The sequence below is a fragment of the Balearica regulorum genome, chromosome 7 (assembly GCF_011004875.1).
Source record: "Balearica regulorum gibbericeps isolate bBalReg1 chromosome 7, bBalReg1.pri, whole genome shotgun sequence".
Classification (NCBI taxonomy): Eukaryota; Metazoa; Chordata; class Aves; order Gruiformes; family Gruidae; genus Balearica; species Balearica regulorum.
The window spans coordinates 11761721-11785544 of NC_046190.1; the positions used below are offsets into that span (position 1 = coordinate 11761721).

At 43.9% G+C, this 23824-nt stretch overlaps 1 protein-coding gene across 2 annotated transcripts in view; it reads right to left on the minus strand.

Moving 5' to 3' along the window:
* Window positions 1-23824, minus strand: part of MXI1 (MAX interactor 1, dimerization protein) — a 57805-nt gene that overhangs the window by 22643 nt on the left and 11338 nt on the right. For both annotated transcript variants that reach the window (XM_075757970.1, XM_075757971.1), the window contains exon 3: window positions 7012-7041. In XM_075757970.1, the coding sequence (XP_075614085.1) occupies window positions 7012-7041 (30 nt within the window). The remainder of the gene's footprint in view (window positions 1-7011; window positions 7042-23824) is intronic.

Consider the following 23824-nt stretch of genomic DNA (forward strand, 5'->3'; position numbering starts at 1 on the left):
CTGGCTGGAGATGTTGATCAATGAAGCAAAGGAGTGGATTGATGCAAACTTGTTCCCATATGCCCATTACTCCAGGCACTGTATCCATTTGTGTTTCTGCTCCTCACCTGTTAAATGGGGGTGTCTGATGCTTCCCACTCCTCCCGGCATATCATAAGGTAATAGGTTCTCAAAGTTGTGATACTTGGGTAAAAATGGGCCACATACAGAAAGGAGAATGAGAAAGTTTCTTGCCTACATTTCCTGTCCCACAGTGAATTTCATTTGGTTATCACAAGCCTGCATGGGCTATGTTGCTATAGTACCCTCAACACATGTACCAGATACAGCCACAGATCAGGACACACAACTCCAGCTTCTGCCCCAAGAGCACAAAGTCCTGAAACTTGTAGTTAACAGGTAATCATCTCAAAAATTATATTCCTATTACCTCATCTTCTCTAAGGCAGCAACTCCCCAAGTGGCTTCTAGCTAGTAATGCTTTTAGGACCATGAGCAATTTTAGTCACTTGAACAAGAAAAGTTGTTGCATCAGAATTTTTGGCTCCTGGCACTTCAACAAACAGCCCCCAGGAAAAAAAAAAAAAAGCCCGCAAAGTTTCCAGAGATGCATTTGGCAGAGAGATGGTAAATACAGAGCGCTGACATGGTTGAAAACTGAGCCAGGAAAGCTGAATGCTTGACTTCCTACCTGGGGCCAGATTCTTCCCTGATCAAATCTCACTGATTACAGAGGGGATTTGCCTAGTCTTTAATTTTTTCAGGACAGCCATAAACATACCTAACTGTAGAGGGGTTAGCCTGAAAGAAAACTGTGGCAACACAGCCAAGTAGAAATTCAAGGATGCAAGTTTGGGAAGAGGTTCAAGAGCCAAAGCTGGCAATGATGCACTCCAAATCAGATACCATCTAAGTACATAGGACTGCTTTCATTACACATCCACAGCAGCTACAAGACCCCCTCCTGGCTACCTGAAAGCAGAAAATAACCAGTAATGCACCATACCTCTGATATTCACTACTCTGGAAATCTTAAGCACAGGACACTGAATGCAAGAACACAACCAGTAAGCGTGGAGAACTGACTGCAGAGCACGTTTCTTTCTAAATTGAGGGCTTCCTCTAAAGTCTCTCTTCTGGGAGGCAAGATGACAAAGGATACTCAGCATTAGGCCATTATGACAAGGCCAAGCAGATTGCGCTGACATTTCTTTCTATACTATGGGAGGAAAACACATCATAAAGTGTCTCTAAAACACAGATTAGTTGAGAAGGGTTTTGTGATAAATGTTTCCAAAAATTGGCTTATAACAGTGATTTTATTGTGAAACACTGTTGAAACAAAAACATTTTGCTTTGCAACAGTTTATCCAAAATAGTAGTAGTGTTCTTTTTCCTCTTACTTCTCCAACTGCTATTAGATTCATAAGGAAGGTGCAGAGATCTGAGAGCAGAAAGGCAGGCAGGCATGCATCACTTTGAATAAAAAAAAAAATCATATTGAAACTAGAAATTCCAATATGAGCAGCACTGAAGGACTTCCAACAAAATGAGGATCATTTTGTTTCCTTGAATTTTGGCATGGGGACTAACTGTCCCTTTTCAGCAGCTTTACTCAGAGTTCAAAATGTTCTGCTGCCCAGCCAACGTGAAACAAAGCCTTCGCAGACTTTCAATTGTAAGTCAATCAAAATGCTGCTTCTGCATAAGGAGGCACTTCACATGAACAAGCGTGGTGGTCGGCCAAAGAGATCAGATCACAGTTTTACAGCATCTGACTGGGGAGTTCCCAGAGCAATGCAAAGAAATAACCACAACATAGCAAAAGGCAGACTGACACTAAATGATGACTGATCCTGAACGTATCCAGAAAGAACATCTCTCCGATAGCCTTACTCCACAAAATACAGACTTCACTCTCTCCAGGTTAAGCAAAATCAGGCACAGTGGTGTAATAGTTATCCAGATCTCCTAAACTACAGGGACATGCTTCAGCTCTGCTGAAAATTGTTAGTCCCAGCTGAAAACGGAGGCATCTGTCACCCAAGAATCAAAGACATCTAGTGACATCCAGCTCTTGTTCCATACTGGCCTTGGAAACAGGAAGGGTTACCTACAGTTCCCACAAGGAGCAAGTTGGACCAGTGCATGCTCTGATGTTTGGATGTGTCAAAGAAAGATGTATGCTCAGCTGTGTTGGACATGGTTTGAGTGCTACAGAGAACATCACAGGTTCCAAGTATTATTAATGAGGAAAACAATATGTACTGTCAACGTTTGCCACATGAAGTTAACATGAAAAAAAACCCACTCCAGAGAACAAATGAAATTTATTGGATTAGTTTCTTGTTCAAGCTCTCCTGATAAATAGCACTGAACTCAACACCACATCGATTAGTTGGTTCAAGACAAACACTGATCAGATTGCCTTGGCAAGTATATATAGCAGTACAAAAGCACAATCATCCATGTCTATTCAGAGTAGCAAGGATTCACTATACTTTCATTTCCCTTCCCTCTATCTTTCCCGGGCTAGACAGCATGTCTGCACTATTTAAATGCCCTATGTTAAACGCTTTCCCCCTCCTCCTTCTCTTGCATTTTGCTAATAGACACACTCAAGCCCCTCTTCTAAAGAAACAGAACCAAACTGTGCAATTGCTGCAGAGCCTCAGAAGGCCCCACGTTTCCATGCAAGCTGACTCAGGTCCTGGTTTTCTCCTAAACGTTCAGCAGGGTTTTTCATTTATCTCATCTGCTACCTCAAATACGCAACCTAGCATAACAGGCAGCTCTGCGTGAGAAACCGTTTTGGAGAAACACTCTGCAATAAACAGCATCTCACGGTAAAGAGAATGGGTGGGGAATCACAGCAGATAGGAAGGGGATCCTGATAAAAGTCAGAAAAGGCTAAAAACCACAGTACTCAATCATTACTATGTGTCTGTCATCTTCGCTTTGTTTCTGATCATCTCAAATGATGTCAGAGAGAAAGGATCTTACACCACTCTGTGCTTTTTCACTAAACACAACTTTTTAGCAACTTGGTTTAGAAGGAGTTTTGTCTCCTTCAGACTTTGTCCTTTTTAATTTTAAACAAGGTATTTTTGCAGAGCCACAAATTCTGAGAGACCTTCAGAAAATTCTGATTTCAGTGATTCTCCCGAAGTCTCTGTCCCTTCTTGGATCTGTCTTTAGTTTGAGCTAAATTATAGTTACCAGAAGAAAAATCTGCCCTAATAACTCATTCCTTACCCAATTACTCAGTTTTGTCTTCCTTCCTTCTGCTGTATTACAATGCAATCATCACCAAAACCAAATAGATCAATCTAGGATATACAGAAAGACTTTTTTTTTCTCCCTCCAATCTGATCAATAGCGTTACAAACATCTTGTTCTATCAGGAGACATAACTTTTCTGACAGACACCACCACCATGATGGTCTACCAGCGCTGCCACTTCACAGAGTGGCAGGGAAGTCATCTCAGTGCTGTGTACCACACCGACCACATCCTTCCAAAACCTGGCGTGTATCTAAAATGCTTACAGACAACAGTTAATTCTGCTATCTATATAACACACACCATTTAACTTAAGCCTGAATTTTATTTATTTTCTCAAAAAAGGATAATATTACACTAGCAAAATTCATCTTTCAGTCACTTGCTTTATCATGTTTTTCTTTTAGAAAATGATGGGGTGTTGCTTATGAATATCTTTTTTGGTAGGCATGTTAAAGGACTAAAAAGTATTGTTTGAGTTACGCCTTGCACTAGATGAGAAGCAGAATACTGGTTTCTTGTTTAAATGCAAGCTATGACTCATCCTGGGCAGAGATAAACTGAAACACATACCCATTAAATAAAAAACAAACAATTTTCCAACATGAGGATTAATGACAGATAATAACTATAAATTAACTTTAATCTTTTATAAATCAAACAAAGCCCCTTATATGAATGTCACTGCAATCTCTTCAGATAAAAAACCCCAAACAAATCAAAGCAGAAAGAGAAGTCACTTAAATATTACAGTTAATATTCGGTACCAAATCCTTAGCAGAACCAATGGAGTGTTCATGAAATATTTCAAGAATAAGAAAAGGAGTGAAGCTTAAAACATCGCTTTTTAAAAAAATGTATATTTTTTTAGTCACTTTTTGATATCAAAGGGATACAAGATTCTTAATCCTGATACATTGAAACATGATCAGCGCTGCAATATTGAGTCTGAGTTAAATTGTATATTCAAAAAGGAGGAGGAGACCATTTTGTTTTTCTAGTATTCTCTTGCTACTGCTTGGAAGAAACTCTGTAATTGTTGAATGGGTTAAAACAAAATTTAACTGAACATAAGAAAGCTGCTGTTTGCAGACAAGAGGGGGAAAAACCAGAGTCAGAGACCTAATAGTGGACAATTTTGAAAATTATAGTGTGTGTCAATAATGGAGATAACAGTGACGTTCAAAAGGAATAATCTCAAATAATAGGGAAAATGAGCACCTGCCAGCCACAAAGCCATTAGTATCAGGGCTTTTATCTTTTCAACAGTTAAGTCTGAAGATACTGACAAACTTAACGACACAGCAAATAAAACATGGTGAAAATCTAACCAGGAAGCTATCCCCTTCACTTAGAAAACACTGCTGTGGAGTTTGAAAAGAAACGCTTCCAGTACGAGATTCACTGTCCAAATCGTTGGTAATGAGACCCTGTAGTGGCTATGCTGGGTTTGCAGATGCGTGTAGCTGATCAGGCCATAGCATCTGCATTGAAAGACAGACAATCCCAAACCAGAAGCAGCGGGCTCCTGACCAAGACCCCAGACTTAGGATTTTGCCTGTACAGATCACCCAGTGTGATCAAATGCATGCCCTGCCCAGAAGGATGAAAACCAAAGGCTTGTAAATCCATGTCTGAGACACAGACCTGGAATACAGTGCCTTGGAATGGGAAACCCTGGAGGAAAGACCATGCTGAGAAGGCTAATGGTTAGGAGTCTTCACCCTGGAGCAGGTGGGGACTAGGAAGTGTAGCTGAGATGGAAGGAGAGGAAGAGAGAGATGGTATTACACCAACTGGGAATGGGAAGACAAATTCTGTAGCAATCAAACAGCCTGTCAACATTCAGCAAAAGGTAAGGTGGCATAAAGGGGAGTGCAGGTAATAACACTCTTATCACTAGTAACATATATAGCAATGTGCTGGACAGTAGTCAATCCTCATATCCCCACCCCAGGCAGTATTACTGTCCTCAGTTAAAGACAGGGAATCAAGGCAGAAACTGCCTCAGCTCACACAGATAGCTAGTATCAGGCATATCCTATACCCATCACTACTTGCCAGTCCTTAGCAGGACAGTAAGCATGTAATGCTAGCTGCTGAGACCTCACCCACAGAGAGTTTGACACTTCACTGCCTGACCCACAAGTCCGAGCGTAGAAAAAGATGGTCACAGATCCACACAAACTTGGCCAATGTGAGAGGACCAGGTTGGTACAGGAAAAGATGGAGACAGCTCTGCTCTAAAACTGTACTGAGGGCAAGCAGGGTTTGCAGTAACAATCAGATATGCAAATAAGCACATTGAAAATTAATGATGGCTTACTGTTGTCATGGAGAAACAAGCACCCTCCATTATGAGTCAGACCCAAGCACTGCATTTTCTTTCCCTCATTGGTAAATAAAACTGTACAGAGCACTGGAAAACCCAGGAGCCAACACTTCTCAACACAGCTCAACCTGGGACTGGAAAGGTTAAGAGACTTGGGGAGCAACATAACCCAAATAAAAAAACCTCCCTGCATCACCCCAGAAAGACAGGACCATGACAACTCTGTAGATCCTCAAAGCTACCAGGAGTTAGAAGCACAGTCTGGAAGAAAACACCCACACCGTGCAAAGGGCAAGTCGCTTCCAAGCACTGCTGCTGCTGGAGGGAGGTAGATGTGGAGGAAACTGAGGCCAACAGGATGCTTGAGGTACTTGGCTACAATTCCCTTGAAGCTACATGGGAAGATCTTGTCTGAATGGAAATACACACTTGGCTTGAAGCTTCTGTGTATCTTTGACCATCCTTATAGTCCTCCCATCCTTTGTTAAATGATGGCTGCTAAGAGAGAAGAGGAGGCAATCAACCTAGACTCCTTTCCCACCCCGGGGGCTTCTTCATAGGAGCAGCTGGCCAGAGCACTGCCTTTGTTCCAGCAGCCACAAAAACCACAGACACCTCCCTCACCCCCCCTAAAACCCCACAGAAGAGCCAAGATAAGTTTATAATGGCAACCCTGACACAACCTTAACTATAGCATCCTGAATGGAAGGCGATAATCTGATCTGTGTGTGAACTAGCTCCCCTTGTCTCAATGGTATTTATCTTACTTTAACTCCTGTTACAAAAGGGTTGAGTCATATAGCAGAGCTAGCCAAGTAATGAAACTGCAAGGCTTGCTAAAACTTCAGATTCAAGGATAAACAGGCGCAATCCTAAAACAGGTTAGAAGAGAGAGTCCCCACAGCAGCACTGGTAGCCAGACCTCTGAGCCTCTGGACAACGGTATTTTCTGCGCAGCAGAGATTATCATAGCCCAGTGGAGGGGTGGGAGGGAGATGGTGTAGAGCACAGGGCTCTGCCCTTCAGTTCATGGTAACACTGGTAACACGTATTACCCAGGGCCCACGAAACCTGATCCCGTAGCAACCTCATGTATGGAAAGTGCCCCAATCAGATTTCACTGTGTCAGGAGAAGAACAGTATTTACTCTGCATACAGATTAGTCACAAAACTGGGTCACTTCTTGCCTTTTCAGAGAAGGAAAAAAACGAACCAAAACCAAGGATTCTTTTTTCAGATCTTTTTGCATCTTTCCCCCTGACTTTTAAAATCATATGATGCAGCATGGTCATTCACAGCTGTCTAAGCTGATCAAATGGCGCCTGCATATGTAAGGGTAAAGCACATTACACTCACTGGGCTCGCATTTCTTCGAATTCAGCTCATTAGCTACTTACCGGTTCTTCTCTAGTTCATTGTGCGTAGACCTGGAAGATAAACAAAAATTTGGATTAGCCACCTTTGACCTCTCAGCACCAAAGTTCAATTGCTACAAGCCGTACACATCCCCAGCAGCATATCGCAGTGTAAAGCCAACCAACCACATACATTAAAATCTATAGCTATAACCCCAGCCTCCCTGCTGACAATGGATTCCTCCCCTCCTAAGTCTGTATTTACCTGCTATGTGCAAAGATGGTACTCTTACTGGAGCTACAGGAAGTGTTCCCTAGAGACTTAAATGCACACAAAATCCGAAAGAGGGGCAACAGTTAGAAAAGGGACCAGTCAGCCATTTCCAGACTACTGGCTCTGCCATCAACTCAGTACAGGGATGCAGTTACATTTCTTTGCGCTTTAGTTTCTTCGACCACCCTGTAAAAATAGTAGTATCATCTGCTAACACATGAGCTCATGGAGTATTAATTTATGCACATCAAATACATGGGAACCTTCCAGCAGAATTGGCTCTGTAAGGACAAACCCTGGAGCCCTTCAGTAGTCATGTTAGATTTAGCAAACGTAGTAGAACTCCAGATATGGCCAGCATTTGGGCACAGAACAGGATGGCCAGTATTGCCATGTTTGCAAACATCAGCGGTGCTGAGTAGCACTTGGAGGATGCCTGGAAACCCCTTGGGGATTGAAAGAGCACCACTTGCAGCAAAGCAAGTGACCCATGAAGTGGCACTGTGACCACTTGACAAAGGAGGGGGCTTTGTCTTTATACCTGCCTGCCACGCCAAGCACACTGCCAGCACTCTTTAATTTAGAGCTCGCAGCTTGAAAATGAGACCAACTACAAACAAAAGGGAAACAGGCAGGTTCATTCTCCTCGGCTCTGTGATGACAGCACAAGTGGCAAAAAAAAAGGCTTAAATCCTTTCAGGATTTCTAATCTAATGATGTTATTAGTAACCCAGGTAAGGTTGTTGAGGATTATTTAAAAAGGATAGCCATTTATCCAACATTTCTCTTTAACAGAAGGTCACCTTAAAATAAGAGTAAAAGGAGCCCAAGAGCTTAATAAAAAGGATCTATTTTCTGTAATTTGGCATCACATTTCTTCCGGAGCTCTGAGAAGATTATCCTCTATCCCCCATCTGGAGAATCCCACAGAGAATTCTACAATTAGGGAACTGAATGGAGAATGTGCTCCAAGGGAAACCCTGTCATAATTAAATGCTTCTCCAAAAAAAGGGAGGAGGAGCACTTAACAGGTGTTAGAACCTCATTGAAGATGACGAATAAACCACGAACGTCTGTGAAAAACAAGGTAAATGAGTCTTAGCTAGCTGTGGCTGAGGGCGATGGGTGGCCAGAGGAAGAACAAAACTTTACCATATGTCTGTGCAAGGTACCCTGCGCAGCAGGATATGGAATACCCTAAAGGCAAGGTGCACTATAGCCAAACTCCTGAAGTGGAGGAAACTCCCAAAGCAAATCCTTCCCTCCCAAAAAGAGGGGATTGCTTAAGTCTGGTTCCCAGGAATCAGAGACATGAACATAAAATTTAGTCCAGAAAAATCTCCCAAATCAAACCCACATCCCCCACAGAGTCTAAACCAGCAAAATCCATTTGTCCCAGCAACCTGGATGCAAATTAACCCACCAGGGCTGAGCTGAGGCCCTTTAAAACCACTGCCTGTATGTTCTTTGGAACACGCTTATTGTTCTTATTTACTGTATGTTCCTGCAGGAGACTTTGCACTCTTCTTAGCTATGACATTAACAATTATAAAGCCATAGACATGCAATAGCTTGAATTCCTATATTATATCGAGCCAATTATAAAGGCCAGCACTGAAAGAACAAAGTTTGACCCACTGCTGTGAACAAAATTAAAACAGCAGGTTCTCCCTACTCCTCTCACACAGGAGACTATTACCTATCTGCCTTCTGATGAACAAGACAACTGAGAGGGGTTACAGGCTTTTCACCAAGTCAGGAGATTAATGCTGTGACTTTTAACCATACCAGTGGCAAAGAGAAAAACAAACCCCAGCCCCCCCCCCCCCCCCCCCCCCCGAAACTGAATGCAAAGGAAAGAATCTCAGCAATGCTGATGGAATCCTATGGGGATGTTAATTCTCTTACCTGCCTAAGCTTAGACTTACTTGGGGCATTTGGAAAAAAGTTTTAACTTCTCCTTTCATCTAAATTTAGGGAAAAACCAAAACACCAGCACCCCACTATCACCATTCACTAACTTATTTTCTGTGCCAGTTTTCGTTTGCTTGGACAATGGCTACAGAAAAGAAACCCTCTCTCTTCTGTTCATAGTTCATTTCATTTTCTGTAGCTCCTGTTCTAGAGATTAATTTTCTCCCTTCATCTTTCAGCTGCACATGTTACTAAGATTTATTTGGAGTTAAACAAGGACAGTGCTGTCAGTGAAGTGGAAAAAAGTACAGGAACCTCTATTGATACTACATTCAGAAAAAAAACAACCCACCTTTTCAATAGGTACAGAAACAAATGTAACTGGACCTCTTTAACCAAGCTGGTCTTATCATCAACTGAGAACCTAGAGAGTATCACCAGACTGAAATCAAAGCTCCATCCTTGTACACGATTGCCAGCTTTTTAATGGGTACAGGATGAATACCACAGCTGTAAACTATCACAGCACTCAGGGAACATTTCACAGTTACTTGTAGGAACTGGTGCATTCAGTGCTGCTGTTGGTAGTCAGTCACAGCCTGTGTCACCCAGTGAAATAAGGGCAGCCGCTGAGCACGGACCACAAACCAGAGGAGCTCATACTCCTGCTGTCAGGCAGACAGGGCAAGCAGGACCTTGCCCCTACCTACAAAGCTGAAACTACAGCCATGCGGGTACAGACATGTTCAGAGAGGAAAACAAAAGCCCAAGCACACACACCGCCCCTGCTCAAAACCTCAGCTGCAATTTAAAACTAGCAGGGCTCATTTAAAACATCCAAACTGATAACTAATCCTAAAAACTGAAGGAATTTTATATAAAGAGGAGGATCCTGCTGACTACATTTTGAAAACAGCTTGGGAAAAAAAATCAAGAAAGAGTTTTAGAAGCTTAACATAAAGGAGCCAAGCAAACAACAACAACAAAACAGCAGAGCAGTCCCCATCATGATTTTAAACAACAAAAAGCTGGAAGAGGAGAAACTGAAGTTTATCCCTTTTTACCCCAGACCCATTAAACTGCATGCAAAACAGAAAGAAACAGGAAAGCAGCAATTGTCAGTCACTCTTAATTTAAGGCCAGATGCAACAATCTTTTTGCACCAGTTACTGTGGCACAACCTTGCTATCCAACACTGTAACAAGGTGTTGCTGAAACGTTAAGCTACACTGAATTCCCCCAGTGAATGAGACATTGTAAATAATTCATTACTTTACTCCATTTTCTGTATTTAAATAAAATCCCTCCTACCATGATAGAGGCAGCCAAACTTTCCCTGAGCACAGGTAAGCCAACAAAACAAACTGCGCCAGGGAGGAACAAGCTCTAAAGAGCACTGAATTCATTTGTCATTGGGTTTTTACTGTAATTAAAATCACAAAGCTGCCACATGACATTAAACACAGCTGACCTTTCTGGTTTACACATTTAATATTGATAAATAGCCCAACGAATGCATTTGCAGCATATCTGCATTTTGGTTTGACTTCTTAGTGATGTAATTATTTTCTGCTGGGAAAACACAGCAATCGAAAGTCCTTGTCCTATGTGATACACAGGTGGCATTCAGACTCAATTACCCTGTCATCTCCTTGTACCTGGTCACCCTCCTGTCTGTACCTGGCACCAGCTCCTGGCTCCAGAGGGGCCCAGGACTCCAAGAGCTCCATCTCCATCACAAAAGAGATACTGGTCGCTCAGGAGATGCTGCTGGAAATACGTACTGCCAGGTAAAGGGGGTGGGGGGAATAAAAATCACCTCTTCCTATACACATCCTTAATGCTAACACAGAGCTAGTGCCTCTCCTCCAAATTCACTCACCCCACTCTGCTTTTGCAAGAGATTAATCAGGAAAGAAATATTCTATCAGATTGTATCAGGCACAGTTACCTGAATTACGTTTAGCCAAACATCAATAACATCCATCCACAGAGCAGGCCAACTGCTTTCTGTCTTACTTCACTCAGGTTCAGCCACCTCTGCTGCTTATGCAGCACCACACCACACACAATCTCATTCTTCTTCATTTTACAGACCTTCCCCACCTTCTGGCTCTGTTGACACCCATTCACTTGGCCACCAAATTCCCCTGCAGGAAACGCCTTCTTCCATTCCCCAAGCCAAGATCAACCACCCTTCTGGAACCAGTGAACTACATTACTGCTTTACCTATTATTCAAGTTCTGACACCAAGCTGAGTGGTGCAGTTGACGTGCCTGAGGCACAGGACACCATCCACAGGGACCTGGACATGCTTGAGAAGTGGGCCCATGTGAACCTCATGAGGTTCGACAAGGCCAAGTGCAAGGTCCTGCACCTGGGGCGGAGCAATCCCCAGTATCAATACAGGCTGGGGGATGAAGGGTTGAGAGCAGCCCTGCCAAGAAGGGTTTGGAGGTACTGGTGGATGAAAAGCTGGACATGAGCTGGCAGTGTGCACTCACAGCCCAGAAGGCCAATTGTATCCTGGGCTGCATCGAAAGAAGCACGGCCAGCAGGTTCAGGGACGTGATTGTGCCTCTCTGCTCCGCTCTGGTGAAACCTCACCTGGAGTATTGCGTCCAGCTCTGGGGTCCTCAGTACAAGAAAGACATGGACCTGTTGGAGCAAGTCCAGAGGAGGGCCATGAAGATGATCAGAGGGCTGGAGCACCTCTCCCATGGAGACAGGCTGAGAGAGTTGGGGTTGCTCAGCCTGGAGAAGGGAAAGCTCCAGGGACACTTTATTGCAGCCTTTCAATACTTCAAGGGGCTTATAAGAAAGATGGGGACAGACTTTTTAGCAGGGCCTATTGCAATAGGACAAGGGGTAATGGTTTTAAACTAAAAGAAGATAGATTCAGACTAGATAAAAGGAAGAAATTTTTTTACAGTGAGGGTGGTGAGACACTGGAACAGGTTGCCCAGAAAGGTATAGATGCCCCATCCCTGGAAACATTCAAGTTCAGGCTGGATGGGGCTCTGAGCAACCTGACCTAGTTGAAGACAACTCTATTCATTGCAGAGGGGTTGGACTAGATGACCTTTAAAGGTTCCCTCCAACCCAAACTATTCTATGATTCCTCAGAAATGACTCCTATTACAAACAGCCAAATGACAAAACAAACGAAGAGTGTTCAACAGCTTTTTTCAACTTTAAATCCACCTGTGTCCACAAAACAAAACTCACCGGCTGAAGAACCCCAGTGTTTTGCCAGGGTTTCAAGTAGCAGTGGATCAACACCATAAGTAGTCTATGAAACCAACTGCATAAGCCATAATCTAAGAAGCCTATGGAGAAGCTCCACCAGTAGCAGCGTGTGAGGCTTTCAGTCCAATGGCAAGACAAATGACAGCCGTGCAAGAGTCAAATCTTTCTGCCCAGATGGAGATGCTCAAGGGCTGAGTTTCCAAGGGAGTTGTGAACCCACCCCACCTCTGGGAGGCACAGGAGTGTGGCTCTCAGAGGGCTGCACGGGAGCCTCAGGAACACAGCAGCTCATGGTACTCAATACTGCCAAGAGCTCCTACAGTGAGGAGTGGGATGTAGCTGAACAGGCGATGGCATAGCTGGAGCAGAAGTCCTGCTGCTGGTATCTTTATACCCTTGTGAGTACCAGCCTCAAGTCCAACAAAAGCCTCACCTCAGCCTTCAGCCTATCAGCAAATTTAACAAAACATTTCCTTCCAAGCAGTACTAGAGACAAAAATTAGCTTAGTCATTACTATCCTATTGTCCCCCTACTCTGTCTGGCCTTGAGGTCCAGAATAAATGCTTCTCCACGAGGAGCTGAAGTGAGGAGACAGAACAGACTGTTTCAGCTTCTCACTGACGTCAATGGAGATGCACCAGACTAACCTGGCCCCAAACTCTGGCTACTTCTCCTGTCGCTCTTAGATGGACACGGTATCAGATTCCTCCCAAGGCTCTGATCAAAGCTGTTTTCCCAGGATCAAGCCAGACTCTTTCCAAAGTTCACATACTCCGTCTCCAACAGAGAAGGGGACACAGTCATACTGGCATCTGTTCGTGTTTGTTCATCTTTGGAAAAGGAGAAATGGCCGCACAGTCTGGTTTCAGCTCAAGAGGAAAAGAGCTCCTTTGTGCGTGTCACAACTGCAGAACGTCACCTACCTCTGGGTTTCTACACTGGATCCTGAAAGCCTCCTGCAACTCTGAGTCAAAAACAACTTTAAAAGGTATGCTGCACATATCCCTTGAAGAAATAAATGTTTCCAAAGCCACTTACAGTATTTATACAGCCCCTCTCAGTTTGGTACCTGCTCCTCATAATTGTTATTTCTATTTGCAACACTTCAGAAATTAACTCTTCCCTAACACTTTTTATGCAAGGGGACAACACCAACACAGAAATTCTAAATGATTTTTCTGAGGTCACACAAGAAGCCTGTAGCAGAGCAGGGTACTTAGGTTCCCTGAACCCCAGCATAAGGCTTGCATTGGTGGGTTGCTGTTCTCAGGCATCCCAGAGAGACATCTAATACGGACATTTGTGCCACCTGATTCTGGGGTCAAAGACAAAAAACTGACATAATGATTATAAGCTGCAAGTGGGAAAGTGGAAAAAAAACCAAAACCAACCCACAGCCCAAACCAAAACCAGCCATCATGTCCTGTCCACTGTTTGTCAAGTGAGGCAACCCTATTCTCAAACACCACTGTATGAGGTGCCAAAAGCAAAGTACTATTAGTTTACCAATAAAACTCATCCAATAGACACATCAAGCATAACCCTCAGGTGGGGAAGGAACTGCAACCGCAGTCCCAAACAAAGCTCGCTGTTCTTTTGGTGCACACCCTGCTTTTTCAGCACAGGGGAGGAAAGAGCAGGAAGACCGCTCCTCCTTGCTGAGCACCACAAGTCTCTCCCAGTCCCAGAGCTGGGCTCCCCCAAACCAGAGCAACACCCCATTAAGCAGCACAAAGTGGCACTCTGCAGGGGAAGGGTTTCCCAAGCCAGGCCACATGACAGCAAGAATTTCGTTTTGCATTCAGTGCTGCAGTCTAGGGCCAGCAAAGAAGCCCCCAGCTGGCTTCCCTTCCCCACTGTACAGGCTAGGAGCAAGCGTGCTGGTGTCAGCCTTCTCCTGTACCACCTGAGACCCTACGTGCAGAGGCTGGTCCTAGCCCAAATGCTAAGGGAAAACTGCCCCATCTCACACGCTCTCTCACGCAGGGCCCTGCACAGCCAAGAGGAACTGTGTTTGCTGAACAAGCAGCTATTCAATATTTTGTTTTCTCTTCATTGTTCAATGCATGGCCTCAAGCCAAGCCCTGCTCTGAATACAGAACCGGTGGTTTCTTTGCAGGCTTTTTGACAGGCTCACCAAGAGCAGCAACGAGGCAGTTCACAAGTGTGTTTATTGTCAAGCATCCTCACTTTCCAAACTGGAAGCTAAGAAGCTAAGGAACAGGGAAATCAGAGTTGCAGCTTCTCATCCTTCCAGGTGACTCTAAGACAACCCCCAAGGGCCTGGTTTTCTGGGCCACTTTACAGGTTCAAAGCAGAACTCTCACTGATGCCCCTTGCAGCTATGCATCATCAGCGCTTCCACAGCTCAGATCCCAGGCTCATATCTTGGGAAAAAAAAGATCACAATATGAGGAATAGACTATTTGAGGGTCTCCTGTGACAAGCTGGGCTGAAAGGGACTTGCTGAATGCACACAGGGGCCAGGGGCAAAGGGAGTCCTCCTATGTCCTATTCACCGCTCCATTCATCTGCCTTCTAACCTCCCTGACAAGTGAGCAAAGGCCCTATAGAAATCACCTCCTTCCCTAAGTGGAATGAGGCACAGACTTCCTCCAGCCCCTGCTAACACCTTAACATCTCTGTTAAAATTTTCTCTGTTGAATATTCAACTGTATTACAAAGCAGGGTAAGGCCTGACACTGCAGAAAGCTCTGTGTGGTCCCTGCCTCACCAACTTCCATCAGGCTCCACGCGTCCCACTGCATGGTCAGGGACTCAGCTTCTTTCAAGGCCCAGCCAGTATCATAGTTGCTGGTACCTGCATGGCAGAGAGATCGCAGTGATTCACAGAAAGAGAACAAAGGCACAGGAGGTAATTTTCAGATCTACCTAGAAAACTTAGGATCCTAAGTTTCATCTTCTTTCAAACAATCACAAGCTCCAAAACACTGATTCTGCTTCCTGAAAACAGGATTAGGAAAGTGTGCACATTACCCCGATGTACAGATGGTAGGACCCATGTAGGTCATCTGATGTGCCCAGATCTTGCAGCCTTTCGGCAGCAGACTCAGGAAACAATCCAAGGGCTCAGCATGGCAGCCCTTTGCCCTATACCATGCTGCTTCCCACATATAACATTACCGTTTCGAGGAAGATGGTCATATTCAGAAGTAGCCTTAGCAGTGTCATCTGCAGAACAACAGTCTGTTTGGGGAACATGTACTTCTCTGCAACACATCTTCTGAGCTAAAGAAACTGCCTTCAGATGCACTGGGGAAAATGAGGCTTTTTAAGTAAATGCCACCTGACTGAAACGCACTTTGTTTGAAAAGAAACTGATGGCATTTGTATGGCTGTGGGCCAGGCCAGACTTCCTTCACTTCTATTTAAACTTGTTAGTTATCTCTCATGTTACAACTATATTGCTGCAATACTGTACCTGGAGATGAAGGGAGAGGAAATACACTTGAAAACAGGAAAATACATTAACACTACTGTTAGCTACACGTTTATTAGGGAAACTAAGGCACAAAGACTTACACAGGCTGTAAGAAAATCAGGTAAAGAACCCAGATGCCCTGATGTCTGGAGTTGTATTCTGTCCACAGGGACATACTCACCTAGCATCTGGGAGATCCATGAAAAAGGAAGGCTGAGAAAAATGGAAGAGCTCCGATTTCTTCCGTTCTTACAGTTCTGGCTCACAAACAGCAACTAACATGAAGGCAGTGAGGTGTCCACCTCCCACTGCTCCCAGATGGCCAAGCTACTTGTGAAGCAGTTCATGAACTGCTGCAGTTTGTAGCCTAACTATTAAAGGCAAACCAGAACTGGTGCCATGTTACCTTACCATGTCTATACATCGCTTTATGGCTGCCCAAGCACCTGGGCAATGACCACTGAAGTAATAGTCTCAACAGCAATCCCTACGTCATCTGTCCCTTCCCATAACTTCTCCCTTTTTGATGGTGTAACAGATGGAAGGAGATAAACGAGAAGTGTTCAGAAAATAATTGACTATTTTATGCAGAGGAACTTTAATCAAAACTGAGGTAGAAGAATTGTTCTCAGTTCACATGCCTGCTTGTCACAGAGCACGTAGCAAAGTATAAACACGTAATTAAGATAATGTTGAAAATCGTTTAGGCTACTTCAAACTGGATTCATAAAGCAACAGCACTGAAGTGAAATCACTTTCATATCAGAGAATGGAACTACAGTAGGGAGCACAGAAATGGGAGATGGGAATATATCCAGCAGGATGGAAAAAGCAGGCCTGTTCCCTCTGAGCTGATCAACAAGGCAGTGTCTCATAGTGAGGAGATCCAGGCAAAGGCCAGCCAAGTGCACAGCCCCAGAGACCCACAGCCTCTGATGAAGAGAGCCCAAAATAGTCAACAAAAACAAATCCTATCTTTGTTGGTTCAAAGAGGGTAGGGAGTAGGAGCCAATACTCTCAAGAGGAGAACAAACAGAAGCCAGTCTGAATTTGGGCAGAAGTTTGTCAGGAGGGATCAGGAGATCATCAACAGCAGAAACTCCAACAAGCAGGACAATTAAGTCAGCAGCATGACATAGACTGGTCTGTTTGGGTCAGAAAGATAAATGGATTTGAAAGGTCAACCAGGAGCGAGAAAGGAAAAAGTCAGTCTTACTACAAACAGTGGAGCAGATGGAAACAACACTACAGGTGACAATCACTGTCAAGCAAAGGATCAGGTGAGGTTAAACAACAGCATGAAGGATAAATCCCTGCATGTGTTCTGGATGAGGCATTACACCAAGAAGATACAAAAAAGGTACAAACCTGGCAAGAGGGAGAAACAAAAACCAAACCCAAACACCTGACAAACAAAGAATACTACTTAAACCAGGGAATTGACTGTACACTGAATATAATGGGAAGAGAAAATGAGGGAATTCCAGAAACAGATGACTGGGTTTGGCTGATATCCTCCTCCCCACCATCCCAAGGCACCAAATCTCTCTAGGAGGTGGGACTAACAACCTTCATGTTGCAAAAGACCCTAAGAACAAAAATCTGAAGTTTCTTGTCACTGCACCAGCACTGCTATCAGTGATGCAAATCAGCCCATGGCAGTTGCAGCACAGCTCTACCTGGGTAGAGTGCTGCAACATGAACAGCAGGAGCCCTGACTAACTCCCACTGCTGCAAAACAGTGTGCTCCTGTATAGGCCTCCTCCAAATCTGGGAGGAACAAGGGATTATGAGCCTTCAGCCACAGAGTGCGACAATTCACAGCAGACAGATGCTGCAGCAGTGAATTATAGCTAAGTTGCAGATAACATCAACAACTGAGCCTGCTTCTAGTTTACACAAAGGCCTCTTTGCACAACTCAGAGACTACAAATTAAATTTTACACCTACTGAAGGTACCAAAGTATAAATTAAGCCCAGAATCATGGCTTTCTGCATAGACTCCCTGCCACACACATCTCCCTATGCGTGGCTATATTACTAATACAAAAAAGAAAGCCTGAACTGCAGCTCTGCAGGATCTTCCCACTTGGAGGGCTATAAAATAAACAGGGTGACAAAAGGGAACACAGCGTGTTCCCCCATGGAAACTGCTACATCAGCCCTAGCACTTTTGGAGGCCTCATTTCTCACTAGGGAGTAGGGTTTATGCTTCTCATGCCATTTGCCGGGTTCATCCTCACTTTCTGTATTTTGCCTGGTAATTTGCCAATTGTAGTACTGCAAAGCAAAGCATCACTGAAATGACACTGCATACAAAGCCTCACCTACATGGGGTATTTTTTTTCCCCCTAATCGTTGGCAGGATCTCAGCTTCTGATACAGATTGGCAGAGACAAGGAAAATTACAACTTAGTGCCAGCAGGTTCAGAAACTCCAGCATCACTACGACTTGCTTGCCTATGCTTGCAGACTGCATTGGGGCAAATTACATCAAATGGGCACATGGGCTGTGCTGAGGCTGAATCGAGCTATTTGGGTACAGCCCTACCCACTAACCTGCTCTAATCGACTGACACCAGTACAAACCTACAGAAGATAGTGGGATTTTAACAAGGGGTGACTCTGCCTCTCGTGCATGGACCAGCAATCCATTTTCTCAGTCTAACACTCAAACTGCCATTATGCTTTCTCAAAAAGAAGTCATGCTCACACCTAACTATAGTCAATACTGCTGGCCAGTCCCTCTCCACATCTTTAACAGAAAAGCAATCCTTAACAGCTCACCCTTGTCCAGTGTGCCTTTCTTGAAAAATTAACTAGCATATTCATAAATATTCTCTACTGGAAGGCAAGATCCCAGCTCCAACTATCTCCAGGCAAAATGTCAACAGCAGCATGAAGATTCCAGATAGTAATCACACTGTTAGTACATTATCAAAATGTGGCATAAACCAAAACACGGCACAACAAATCTCTTCCATTCTCTGCTTTACACATGTGGATTTGTACTATACGAAGCAAAGCCAAGCCCTGAGCCATGAATAGAGCTCCCTGGCACTACCAAGTTTGAGACAGAAGGCACAGTTTCTATCCCCAGCATATTACACAAGGGCCAGATTCTAACCCACCTACACACAGCGAGTCAAAACTCAACTCCCACTAGCTGTGGAGTAAGGTGTGATCCAGTGCAAGCAGCTAAAAAAAAAAAACCCAAAACAAAACAACAAACCAAAACCAAAGCCCCCAAACAAATAAACAAAGTATCATCCAGAAATAAATAACAACTGATAGAGGCTAGGAAGCAGTAAAGCTGTCAACAAAAAGCCTCAGAGACCAGCTCTCTGGGACATGAAGAAAGGGGTAGGGGCTTTGTGCAGAAAAGTAGAACAGCACTGGCTGACACAGCGATCTGCTCTTTCAGGAATTTCTTATACAAGATAGGCAAGCCACTCAACCCCTTGTGCCTCCTCTCCCCTAATAAAATCAGAATTACAGCACTGTCCTAACTCCAGAGGCTGTAGGAAGGACTGAAAAATGTCAAGTACTCAGTCATCAGCACAACAGGGGGCGGGGGGCAGTGAGAGAACCTCCTCTGACAGAACATATATATTTAAAATCGTGCTTAAGCAAGTGTTCACCAACTCCCCTACTCCTCCCCTGCACAGCAGGGTACAGCTGCACAGCCCTGCTGTTCTGGTAAATCAGGCTGTCTTGCACACCAGACAGTCAAGGTTGACTTGCAGCTACACATGCCACATCCTTTTAGCTTCTGCACCCGTGTTTGTGAACCTATGGGACATGAAGCCATCACCTGAGGCACATGAGGAACCTAATGCACACCTACCTACTTCCCCTTCCCCCAGTCCTTGCCCAGGGACACTGTGAGCAAATTAAACTTAAAGCCAAGAGTACCTGAGGGTTTCAATAATATAGCCCCCCATCCTTACCCTCCAAAAACAGCTTTAAAGGTTATGCAAGTGGAGGCTACACAGAGTCACAGAATGGAAGGGGATGGAGATCATCTAGTCTATCCCCCTTGCTAAAGCAGGATCACCTAGAGCAGGTTGCACAGGATCATGTCGGGGCAGGTTTTGAATATCTCTGGGCAGCCTGTTGCAGTGCTCTGTCACCCTCAAAGAAGTATTTTCTCATATTCAGGTGGAACTTCCTGTGCTCCAGTCTGTGTCCATTGCCCCTTGACCTGTCACTGGGCACCACTGAAAAGAGTCTGGCCCCTTCCTCTTGACACCTGCCCTTTAGATATTTATAAGCATTGATCAGACCCCCTCTCAGTCTTCTCTGCTCCAGGCTAAACAGACCCAGCTCTCTCAGCCTTTCCTCGTAAGAGAGATGCTCCAGTCCCTTAATCATTTTTGTAGCCCTTCACTGGACTCTCTCCAGTACTTCCTTGTCTGCAGAGAAGATTCAGAACAAAATCAAATGATAGGATTTGGAAGTGTGGGAAAAAAGTTTCAAATGGGGCAGTGGAGAGCGCAACAACAGAGAAAATGAGAAAGTACATCACTAGAATAGCCAGAAGGGCAAAGAAACCCAGACACTCAGATTTTCAAGACACCATGCCCAAAATGCCTTTACCATACCCATTACAGCTGCTGATTCCAAGCTCTGCAGGCAACCTTCTACCGGCCTGTAGATGCCTGAAAGGCCCTTGGGAAGCAGTCTCAGGCACAAGGGAGGATAATGGGAAGAGAGGAAAATGGAAGAAAAAAGAAACTGGACAGAGATCAAACCCTCCCCCATGGAACTGAGCAATAGATCCACTGAGTGCCCTTAACATGGGCCTCCCATGAGAGCTGAGGGGCTCCTAGCACCGCTGGGAGGGTGCTTGGCATTTCCCTAGGATCAGACCAAAAAATAACGGGCTTTTCTATGTGCCTAAGAGTCTTTAAAAAACCCAAAACACAAATGACAATCTAATATTGTAACATAATTTCAGATTCCGTTATAAATCTTAACTTCATTAAACTGATTGTATTATGGGGAAAAAAAATCATTTAGCATCCCTGCTGTTTATTTTATTTCCTGCTGACACAACAATTTAAATAGATTAAAAAGTCTTCTCAATTATTTTCCAAAATGTATAAATATCAAACCAGTCTAATCCTAGCTAACTACAATGAACCTTTCAAATAACTGGGTCTATTTAGAACTGCATATGTAGGGTCTGTAAGAGCATTTTCCACTGACATTGAATGCAAGTTAATGTACCCACAAAACTGTACTTCCAGCATGGACTACTTCACTTCTCTAGCAAGTTTTTGGAGCTCAACTTCTGTCCCAGAAACATCTTCAGAAGGAATGAACAGTAAATAAGTGATACCATATGTTACAATAAACCTCTGCTAATTTTTCAACCCAGTCCAAAAAACAGAACATACTTTTGTCAGGAGCAAATTAAAAAAAGGCAAAATTAAGTTCTAATTTAAAATGGATTGTCTAATTTATTTGTTTGGGTTTTTTTGCTTTTAGTTACGTGTGTTAAATGGGATTTAGAAACAAAAAAAAGTTTCTCTTTATTATGAACTCCAGGTCACAGTGACTGTGATTATCCACATATTGTGGCAGGTGGGTAATTTCCAGTACTTAAACATCCCTAACTAAAGCAAGACTGCATATATCTAAATATATTCAGGTTTTAACTCATAGCACACAACACTATGTCTTTAAAATATCCATGCAAAACACTACACGTACGTATAGATAATGTCCTGAGGATTGCAGAAGGGAACCCCTCTGCAGCAATCTCCACGCTGTCAGTTGCATAACTGAGGCTGGTGAAGGAAGAGAACCCAAATCAAAACATCCTTCTTTAAAAATGCATCATGTAAATAAGAAATAATGAAGCAATGTTTTCCCTCTCATCTGCACATCCCTGTTTGAGGTAGAAAAAAAAAATAATTTTGCTGGGATAGAGACCATCATAGTTCTGTAAGAATAAGACTTGCTCCACCATTGCCATCCAGAGCTGGGCTGCCTGTTCCTCAGAACTTTCTCAGTGTTTGTGCCATGACAGCACAGAGCCTGTTAGGAAGAAATAGCTGTCATGTCTGGGCTGCAAATGCTGAAGGGAAATACTTGGATTTCAACCATGAATTCAAGAGCATCTTGGCTCTGTAAATACCCTGTGCCACATAATCATGGATTATTTGGTTCAATAAAGACCAGCAACAATGCATAGGTGTCAATTTCTAAAAGTATATAAATAAAGAAAAAAAATAAACCAACTGTGCTTTGCCAAGGTTGAGAGAGATTTTTACAAGAGGCTTTTAAATTACAAGATCTGCATGAGATCTAAATGCATCATTTCTCTACGCTAATTAAACATTTTGAGACAAAAGCAATCTAAGAAAATCTCTTGTCCACACATGAAATTTAAGTTTTGTCCCTCATCAAGGGCTTGATATTTAATTCAAAGTCCATTCAAACTCCACTAGACAGAACTTACTGAACTGTCCCTTTGGTTTTAACAGGAAGGGACAATACAGAGCCTTCCTTAAACAAGGCTGATGCTATACTCAGCATCACACAAAACACACTGCAATGAATTTGGAGGCGCCCTGAACTTCACAGTTGTCACTTCCCGGCACTGCAGCCATCTGGAAGGCCTGCCATCTCCTACAGCAAGTGCAAGCTGCTACGACTTCTGCTAAAAGAAACTTCCATTTCCAACTGCGTGTGTAAGGTCTGAGCTCCCCAAAAGACCCGCTCTGGTCTCTGCCTGGAGCAGACCTGATGCTGGTCACTGCCTGAGACCTAAACAAGTATGTGTAACACTCTCACTCTAAAGATTCAATTTAGCCCCAGTATTCCTTGTATAATGAAGGTTTTAAGTAAGACTAGAAAAGTGTCTCTTCTGCTTCTCTGTTGCCTTTCTCGCCACATCAATCTATTCAGCCTGTCATGCTAACTGGGCCAGCAGGCCAGTCTCAGAACAGAAAGGTGCCCAGGAGAGCTGCACCTGGGGGCTCTGTGCCCACAGGACGTGCTCAGCACCCAGGGACAGGGAGCACTCTGCATCCCTCTCTAGCCTATAGGCATCTGAATTTGGTGCTAAGGAGCTCCTGAGGGGGATGTACTTCCAGCCCTCCTCTGGAGAAGGGCAGGTTGCCATGACAAAGGCCTTTGAGAGAAAGAGGTGTGGGATGGAAAAATAGTATGTGAGAAACCTAGAGGGAAAAATACGATCTCAATTCAGCATTTGCCATCATTTCCCAACACAAAGTCACTGGGATTTGGGACTTCGGTTCATGGGAAACAAAAAAGGGCTACAACTGCCCTGTAAATCAGGAGAGGCTGGATGAAGGAGGGAAACAAATATAAACATACAGCATACAAAGAGCTCAGGATATGCTGATCCTGATGAAGAAAACTTCCCCACAGCAAGATGCCCTACCATCACTTCAAACAACCTTTATTATCAAATGCTGCTGAAGCAAAAATCACTGCAAGCAAAGGCACCTTTTCCCTAGGCCTTTACAGGTCCTTCCCAGTGGCCTTAAGAAAGCTTTAATCACCTGAGCCACCTGCCACCATTTTATGGATTGCACAGGCCTTGCTGCAGTAAAAGCAAGCTTGCAGTTGCTTTTTCAAAATTATACTTTATGTTTTTGAAGTTTCTCTATCCCAGAAGGTCTCAACAAGGTCTGAACAATTCTACAGAAGGGAGCAAAAGAAAAAGAACAGGAACAAGAGGGGAGAGGCAGATCCTACCACAGCACCAAGTGATAGGCTTAACCCTGTTGTCTCTTCTAGATTTAAGAAACCAAGAAATATGGCATTGTATAACAGAAGAAGTGTCAAAAATATGGAGTTCTACAACTACCAAGGAATCAGAAAGCTGGAAAATCCGACTGCCCTGAAAGGCAGACTGAAAGACAGCTCCGTTTTCCTGAACTGAATTTTTAACACATCGTACATAGCAGCCGGTCATGTCCCTCTCTCCCATTTGTT